Genomic DNA, 9,642 nt, shown 5'->3' on the forward strand with positions numbered 1-9,642 from the left:
CCATACTTTTTTAAAAACCTGGACGTCTGCATTTCAGTTACATCTTGACTGTTTGAGTTAAGATCCACTGTGATGTGTACAGAGGTAAAACTCCCAAAACTGTATCTTTGTTTATAGATGTAATTATATTGTGCTGATTAAATACTTAATGACTGGTTTGTTAAAAGTGAGGGGGAAAAACTGACCATATAATTGTTGCAGAAGCCCAGGCTAACGATGCCTTGTTTGAACTAAAAATCCTCCAAAACTTTAAATCGACTCTAGTTAATATCTGCCAACAGACTTATTCATTTGAGTGTTAAGTTGTTGTAATGTATAAATAAAATAGAAGCGAGAGCTCAAAATCCAGGGACCTCTAGGGGGTGCCCCTGCACTGAAGGACAGGTAGCAGAGCAGTAATTGCTGCCTTTGAGGAGCTCAGACTGTTCACAAGTTGATTTAACCTTGTGACATTATTACATGAAGATATTTGTGTGTCTGAGACAAATATAGGTGTTCATGACATTTTAACTGCCCTACGTAAGGCACTCACTGGCGACTGAGATTGACTTTCCTGCATATCTTTAATTTAATAGTGCACCTTTTCTCATGAAAGGAGAGATGGACTGGTCAAACACCGGAGATGGAACGCAGGAGTAGTTGGCCATCGGGTTCTCCTTCATGTTTTTAAAGGAGGTGAGCTCCACGATTTGGCTGACGACCTCATCGGAGACCGACAAGTCCAGGTACTTCATGATGCGCTCCACTTCACGCCGAGGATTCTGGGAAAATAAATGTGACAGAGTATGTGCGGAGATTATTAATTTTTAAAATTCATTACAGATGTTCAAACAGATAAAACAAGAGGGGGTGTCACCACATTACGACTGAAAACAGCAAATACCTGAAGGTAACGGAAAAAGTAAAATCATAAGAAGTGATAAACAAAACACTGCAAACCGGTGAGGAGAGATTACATAACGGAAATCAAATTGGGAGAAGCTGTTAAATGGGAGTTCTTCCTCCTCACTGTGGACAACTGCTCACAGCAGATCATTGCCCTGTTGGGTTTCTCTCTCTAACACTTCAGGGTATTTAGCTTACAATATAAAGTATGCTGATATTTATGAATTGACTGGTCATGTGAAAAAGGATGTTTATCACGGGATTCTGTGCAGTCCTGTGAAAAACTAAGTACACCTTTACTGCTTCAGTTGGTAGAAGCAAGCTAATTAAATGCGCTTGATTAACTGATCTTCAGGAAGGGTGAGCACCTCTATAAAAGGTTTGCAAATACAGCATATCAACAGAAAATGGTAAATGGCCTGCATTTATATAGCGCCTTACTAGTCCCTAAGGACCCCAAAGCGCTTTACATATCCAGTCATCCACCCATTCACGCACACATTCACACACTGGTGATGGCAAGCTACATTGTAGCCACAGCCACCCTGGGGCGCACTGACAGAGGCGAGGCTGCCGGACACTGCCGGACACTGGCGCCACCGGGCCCTCTGACCACCACCAGAAAACACCTCATACCAACTGTTAAGTAATCTACAGTTAAATGTGAAGCCATCTGTCCAATAGGTAAAGTTTCACTGAAATTAGATCATGCAAAAGGACAATGGCCACAAGCACAGCAGCAAATCTACCACAAAAGGGCTGGGAAAGAAAAGAATAAAGGTAAGCAATGGCCCGATCAAAGTCCACACCTCAAACTAACTGAAACCTGGGTTTAAATAAAGGTCTGCAAACATCAATGAACTAAAGCAACGCTGTAAGAAGGGTCCAAAAGTCTTCCATAACGATGTGAGAGACCGATAAGGTCATACAGAAAACCTTCACTTCAGGTTATTGATGCTAAAGGTGCTTCTACAAGCAACTGAATCACTGGGTGTTTTCCACAGGACTGTGCAGTCCAACTTTCTCTGTCGTGCAACTAATACATATATACAGTTCTTTGAACAATATCTCAAAGTATTTTTTTAATTTATATTGAATGTCTTTTAAGAGTATGGTACATTTGTTTTTAAATCTTCAGAAATAGGAGATTTGCCGGTAGTCACATTGTTTACAAAAAAATCTGCTCTTTCTTTTCAGCTGTATGTCAGACAGTTGGCATTACTTTTCTTTTTTTTCCTTTATACATGAAGCTGGTCTAAATCTGCGTCTATAACAAGGCTTCCTAATCATTCAATCTCAGCTTTACATATGAGATCAAAGGAATGCGCTGCGTTTATTACGTTTGCTTTGAAGAAGGTTGCGCAACATGCTTTGGTTATAATCCACATGTTCTCCTCACCTCTTTCATGTCCTCGTAGAAGAGGTACAGAATATTCCTCTTTTCTCGCTCCAGCCAGTAACCTTTCACATGATCATACCAGGAGCCCCATGACACTGTAGAAGCAGAGCAAAGGCCATTCATTCAAGCAGCTTTGATGAAAACATTTCTCCTACTCCAGTCCAGGTTTATGCTGAGTGTATGTTTATATTTACGGCTATCGTAAAGCCTCATTAACAGCTTAACATCAACATTTATGACAGTAGGTATTTTAGTAACTGTCGGCTGATAAGAGACTGATAAACTTGACCACCTTTAATGACTTTACAGCTGTGTAACTGCAGAGCTGATGAATTATTGCAAAGTGATGAATTATGATTACATAATTCATCATTTCTTTATTTTATACTAGGAAAATTAAAAGTACGTACAGTGACTTATTGACAGATGTGTCATTCTGACTAGCTTTAATATCAATATTTGGTATGACCACCTTTATTCTACAATACAGGCAGCTTAATTTCTTTCAGTAGTTTTCAAAGATACCGTACTTCTCTTGCTTTTTGAAGGACATTTAAAGATGTTGGCTTCCTTTTGTTTGGTTCTCTGTCAAAATGATCCCACATTGCTCCAGTAATGTTAAGGTCCAGACTCTGGGGAGGCCAATCCATGACTTATAGTGTCCTATTGTGTGTGTTTTCTATCCTGGTATGCTTTTACTGCGTTTGCAGTGTTTTTAAGATCATTGTCATGTTGAAAAATGAGGCTGTTGTCATGGTCTGTCTACCACTTCTTTTGTCCTCCAATTCTTTAAAACATTTTATGCCAAGGTTTCAGCTAATAGCTCTTTGAGAATCATCACAGATTCAGCTAAAGAAATTGAAACAAATTAGTGTGTTTTTTTGTGACAGGCTGCTAGTAACAAAGTGTCTAAAGACACAATTTACAGTCACTGCACGCCCGAAAGATAAGAGAGGTGTGCTCAGAGTGATGGGAATGATAAACTTTGTTGGAAAATTCATACCTAACAGTGAGAACATCAGCACTAAGGGAGTTACTTTGTGAGTCCATGGAGATAAAACAAGTATGTGAGGAGACGGCTGTAGACAAGGAGCTGCAAACAGTGATGGAAACTATCCAAGGAGACTGGCCCTGCTGTTGAGAGGCAATAGGATTGTGATACCACATAGTCTGAGACAAGGGATACTTCAAAGAATACATGAGGGACAACTGGGAATAGAAAAGTGTAAAAGGAGGGCTAGAGACACTGTGTACCGGCCTGGTATTAATAAAGACATTGAGAACATGATCGGAAAGTGTGAAACATGTAAGAAGTTTCAGAGCAGATTTCTAGAAACTGTCATTAGTGACAATGGTCCTTGCTATTATTGCAAAGAATGGCAGAATTTCGCAAGAGAATATGGCTTTAAACATGTCACACAAGTCCTCAACATCCACAGGCAAATGGCAAGGCTGAAAAAGGAGTGCACAACATCAAGCAGCTTCTGGAGAAGGCTACAGACAGTCAATCAGATCCTTATTTAGCTATGCTGAGCTACAGGACTGCTCCTCTTGACTGTGGTTTATCCCCTGCAGAACTGCTGATGAGTCGTAAGCTACACACAACTTTGCCCTGCTATGCAGAGAGCAAGCAGAGTGAAGAAATTATAAAAAAGCAAGAGCATCTGAAATGGAAACAAAAACAGCAATACGACAAGGGAACAAGAGCACTTGGATTGCTTGCAAAGGATGATGTAGTGAGAATACAAGATCAGAATGCATGGAACAGGAAAGCCATTGTTCTTCAGGAATCAGGTCCGAGATCATGTGACGTAAGAACTGAAGACGGTCATGTGTTCAGAAGGAACCGTCGCAACTTACTGAAGACTAAAGAGACATTTCAGGAGGAACAATGTGGTGAGGAAGATGAAAATGTTGATGTGTCACATGCAGAGACAGTGTCTGACTTGAAACTACTAGATGGACATGGGTATGTGGAAAAGGTCAGAGGTCAGAGCATATGGTCAAAAGACCAGTTAGGCTTAATCTGCAAAACTAGTGAACTGGATTTGTTTTTATCTTATATTCTGATGGTGTTCACAAAAAAAAAGAAAGAAAAAATATTAATGAAAAATATTAATGAAAAAAAGGGGGAGCACATAAAAGAAGACTGGTCTGTGGTGTGGCATAAGGATATTAATAAAATGTTTGGAGCGGCAGCTCGCAAAGCGTAAGTGGATGTTGTGTTGTTTTTTTAACAAGCGCTATGAAGACAACACAGTTCTTTGTGAAGCTGTCTGTTTTGAGTAGATACAATACTGGTTCATCCCTTGAATTGGGTGCCTTTTTGTGCTTGAATGATTTATAAATCAGTGTTAAGTGATTTTAAAAAAATAAACAAAATATTCTTTTAAAAATAGTGAGGTACAGTGACTTAAAATGACTGAAAAAGCAGCCAGTGGAAAACTTTGAAAGACCTTCAGAAAACCTGAAGAACTATTGCTCAAGACCACTTAAAGTTAAAGGGCTCCTTGAAAGCAAAGCATAAAGAAATAAGGGTTGGGTCAAAAGTTTACACATCAGTACACATTTGCATGAACGGTACATGTTTTCAGTTCCTGGCAAACTGACAAGCCTCTGATTCTTATGAACAAGTTTCATGTTTGTGCCTTGAGCAGTCGAGCGCAACCAGTGAGCCAAGGTGGAATATGAGTTTATGCATGTAATGTTTGAACTTTGCCAGATTTTAGATCTGATTTTACCTGATGAACCTGCACACCCACTCCAATCCCTGGAGGTTATCAAAAGTAGCAAATCAGTCAAAGACTGACTGAACCAAAGTGCAGTCTGAGCTCCTCGGGAGGTCCTTCATATCAGCTGCTGTAAGCCCATTTAATGCACAGTACTAATAATATGAGTTTTCCAAAATGTTTGCATATTTTCATGTTAGTTACTGGGTGTTTTATTTATTCATAAATTATTAACTTTATTAGGAATTAATATTGTTTATGTCAGTGTTTATGGCATGTAAATGGCAATGTAATTTCCTGCAAACAAAGGATCTATCTTTGAATCTGATTAACTGACGGACCATTAAATTTGTTAAATAAATCAAGCCCAACGAAACCTATTATGTACATTTTCACCATATTGTGTTTTATGAAAGGCCACCTTTTTGTTCCCTAATCTTCACCAAACTGGCACAGATGCTTTAATATGTTCCAGTCAAATCAGCAGCAAAGCAGCCAAACTGGTTATATGTCACCAAGATTTTGATTTCTATCACAACTAAACACTCTCCTCTCAACAAGCTGAGAGGAGTCAGGTAATAATTCACTTTGCATTACCCAACCCAGTGACTTCATTTATAGGTAGTTAACATATATCCAATTGTTAATATAAAGACATTTCAAAAAGTTATCATTTAATGACCCTACAGCAACCATTTAAGTCTTTTTCTAAGGAAATCATTTTTTTTCCCATTCTGGAATGAATGCATTGAAATTTAATAAAGTTGTGTGATTGGTTTCATACTTACTTACAAAGCAAACTATGTTCCTAACAAGGCACATATGGTGGGAAAAAAAGCACAAAAGAAATAGCAGTAAAGAAGCAGCTTTTTTATGGCTGTCATGATGAAGAAATATTCCATTTATTTATATATTTTTAAAAAAAGGTTACATTTTCATCCAGATCCTCCCAAGATATGCGCGCTACAGCCACTCAGGGTGCAACTAATCTTATCATGACCACTCAAGCATAAAAGGCAGTTACACAAGTTGTCATAGTTTCCATCCACCATCACATATTTTGTTCACAAAAGCCTCCAGGCAACCAAAGACGCTGCTTTGGTGGGTAAACATATAGGGCTATTGATGGCTTAGAATAGGTATGAGGACACAGAGGGAAATATACTTACGCTCTCCTTGCATAAACTTGTGGATGTAGCCACCAAAGGGCCCTGGCTCAGGCTGGGTCTGATTCATAAGATCAAAGTAGTAGTAGCTCACCAGGTTGTCTTTGGCATTGCGTGCCACGTAGATCGACTTCCCACATAATCAGGAGGAACACAAAAAGATATTCACAGTACAGAGAACATGTTATTTGATGAGATTGTGTCTAGCATGGCATTCGTAACCTCCCACCTCATTTACGTGCCGTATCATGAACCTTTTACCTTCAAGCTGCATGAGTTTTCTGTCTAGTAAGAAGCAATAAAATGAGGAATTTCTACTCTCACTGAAGTCTGATAGACAAGAAGTCTCACCTTGCATTTGTTTTCCCAGAATCCAGGAGGCACCAGCTGAAAAGGAAGATGCGTCTTGATAACTCTCGGGGGATCCATTTTTTCCAGAAGATCAAGACCTGAGACATAAATCCAGGGAATTGGACACAGGAAAAACTTAACATGTGTATTCCATGATTTCTCATATATTCCAACCAATGGAAACTGCTTATTAGCATTGTTGAATTTACTTTTTTTAAACATGGTTAAAATAACATTAAACAGGAGAAAAAGTTGACACGGCCATTTAACTTAAGGCAAATTTCCCAAAAAATGTGACAGCAGTATTAATTTAATTCAATTCAATTTTACTTAGCACCAAACCAGAGCAACTGTTGTCGTGATTTCTACTAAAATGACCGAATGACTCAGCATATTGTGAACTAATAGGATTTCACCTTATTCTGAGGTATTTGCAAGATCATTTGTAGTAGCCTACTACAAGAGAATGATATCATCCAGCTATTTTGATGTAATGTCATTTAGCTCAGTGTTTTGTTATACAACCGTTTGCATTAACATGGAGCCTTCCAGGTATCTGTTCTTTGAATAACCAACCTGAATTAGAAGAAGTATATTTAAGTCCTGTTTTTACTTTTTCCCAGATGACTGAAAATGAATAAATACAATATAAAAATGTACCTGACAAAAATAACAAACACAGTAGGGGACCAAGTCTGGATAATCAAGGTAAGAACACCTGAAGTGATTAGAGACTGATGAAACATAGGCATGTTTTCTTGAGTCAACAGTCCAGGGGAGAGAAAGGGTGGGAGGGTAAAGTTCATTATTTTCTTTCTTGTATCTAATGGTTTGGATATAGTGGTAAGTCTAGCACCCCAGTACATTTAAGATTTCCTTAGACAGTAGTAACACTGACTGTTGTGCCAAAACCCTGCAGCAAAACACTACAGCTACTTTTTTAGCTGTCTGTGACTTATTGTTATAAACCTGCCTGTTAGTTCACCGTGACATGCTTGAAAGTTGGCTTCATTGTAAAAATTCAACTGGCTGGTATTAAAGTTTAGTCAAACACAAATATGGCTAATCTGTGTTGGAAAAGCACAGCTGCGTTCACTGAAATGACCCAACTACAGTAACTTTTGTTGATCGCCTACAGAACTCCAGTTCAAGTCTTTTCTTTGGAGGGATATGCTTATGGGTTGAGAACTCATTGACTCTGATTGGGGTGGGAAAAAAACGATCCGTTACAGAAACATTCCTCCTTGACTTGTTTTTGTGAGTTCTGACATGCTACAACTACATGTTAAACCTGCTGAGTCACAGTAGAGAATAAAAACATAGATAAAACACACACCTGAAGGGATGGGAGGTGGGGAGACGATCTCTAGGAATGGACTGCGGACAGGTGTGGGGGCTCGTTTGCAGGCCTCAGCATCTCCATTGTGAAGGAGCAGGTCAACAATTTCCTGGGTCCATGTAGTCCCTATGAGACAGAGACATCAAACGGTGCACTGCTAAATCTCACCACATTGAGTAAAAACATTAACAACAGTCCAACAAACGTCTTTTTTGACACCAGCTACTTAGTAGTGCCACATTACAGCAGATTCCACAGTCTAAAAAATTAGTCCAGAGACTGAAGGGCAGGAAAAGTAGCCTGTCTTTGTTGTTTGTTTGCTTAAATTATAACTCTCACACTTCATGAAGGCGTAATTACAGGATTAGTCTAGAGTTACTGGTGTTTTCCTTTATTGCCTGCTTGTTTAAGCAGTTACACACACACAATGTTTTGGTAGACTTAGTGGAAAAACTACTTAACAATCAAGTAATGGAAGAAGAAGAAAGCATTAACACCACAATGGAAAAATATTTCCTCACAAGTTAAAGTGCTGCATTAAAGAGAAAAGGGAAAGTGTGCTTCATTTTCTATGCTGTTTTGGCAGTGCAGTCCTGCATATTTTCATGTAACATCTGAATTTGCAACAGATAAGGAAAATGCACAGTATTTTTCTCCATACCCGTGAGTGGAAGTGTAAAGTGTTAGAAATGTAAGAACGCAAATAAAGCTGCTTGAGATCAGTACTTTGTGTCTAACACTGTTTCTGAGTACCTGCTTTGGGGTAGGTGGCGATGAGGAGGTCCGATGGATCGGGACGAAAAGCCCAGATGTTGTCCCAGTTGTTGGCGATGTAGTTCATGAGAGGCACTCCTCTGACTGGGATGAGAGGGAAGCGTGTGATGGAGGAGCTGGCCTTATGAATAGCCTCGCTATAAGTCATTTCTTTCTCCTCTGACATTTTTTACACTGCCAAAAGCTGCCTCAAGGAAATCAAGAACAGAGAGCTAAAATCTGCCTCTTTTAAATTGAAGAGAAAAAAAAAACTTCAACAAACTCCCGAGGTCCTGCCTTCAGCTGTCTGTGTCAAACACTCACTGCTGATTTGCCAATGAGCCACATAAATCCCAGCTTCTAATGGTCCTGTTCTTCCTGATTGTCAGTCCCACAGTCAGCGTGTTTACTTCCTTTTTAAACTGTCATTATCTCCTCCTTGCATGATCCTGGCCAACAGCAGCGCTGCCTTGTTTCCTCTTGATTTCTCGTGGTCTGCGGCGTAAGTCGCCTCCCAGATCTGAATGCGGGAGCAGGAGTCTCTCAGCGGCCTCTCAGAAACAATGAACTCCCAGCTGAAGTCTGAGTGCCTCAGTCACTTTAAAACATGTTTCTTTTTGCCCCTCTTTCTATCTTTGTAAGCTGGCTCCCTGAGTGCTTGTACCCAGGTTCTTATCAGTCTGCGATCACAGGAACTTGCACCAGCAGACCTACACTAAAGTGCCCTTATGTAACGTTCCTAGTTACGTATGAATTCCACTTTTCCTCACAATACTGTCTTGACTGCTTCCTCTGTAATCTGAGGAAGGAAAAAGGGAGGGTCGCGAAAAATCCTGCAACCCACAGAGAGGTGGACTTACATGTGGAGAGTACAAATGAAATGGATTTAAACTTCACAGTTAAATGTGTAACTCTGTGTAAAACACTCTGACCACTTGCGTTTCTTGGTCTTTTAACAGAGTTGTGTTCATTGATTCACACTTTTTAATCACAATTTTAAAAAACAACCAATTTTTAATC

At 39.5% G+C, this 9,642-nt stretch overlaps 1 protein-coding gene across 1 annotated transcript in view; it reads right to left on the minus strand.

Moving 5' to 3' along the window:
* LOC113019335 (sulfotransferase 1C1-like) overlaps positions 1 to 9,426 on the minus strand; it is a 10,298-nt gene extending 872 nt beyond the window's left edge. Inside the window, exons 1-6 of the mRNA XM_026162965.2 lie at positions 8,623 to 9,426; positions 7,867 to 7,995; positions 6,531 to 6,628; positions 6,183 to 6,309; positions 2,285 to 2,379; positions 581 to 761 (exon numbers count right to left, since the gene is read on the minus strand). Coding sequence (XP_026018750.2) covers positions 581 to 761; positions 2,285 to 2,379; positions 6,183 to 6,309; positions 6,531 to 6,628; positions 7,867 to 7,995; positions 8,623 to 8,809 — 817 coding nt within the window. The 5' untranslated portion in view covers positions 8,810 to 9,426. The remainder of the gene's footprint in view (positions 1 to 580; positions 762 to 2,284; positions 2,380 to 6,182; positions 6,310 to 6,530; positions 6,629 to 7,866; positions 7,996 to 8,622) is intronic.
* Positions 9,427 to 9,642: the final 216 nt, after the last annotated feature.

Source organism: Astatotilapia calliptera, chromosome 8, assembly GCF_964374335.1.
Source record: "Astatotilapia calliptera chromosome 8, fAstCal68.1, whole genome shotgun sequence".
Classification (NCBI taxonomy): Eukaryota; Metazoa; Chordata; class Actinopteri; order Cichliformes; family Cichlidae; genus Astatotilapia; species Astatotilapia calliptera.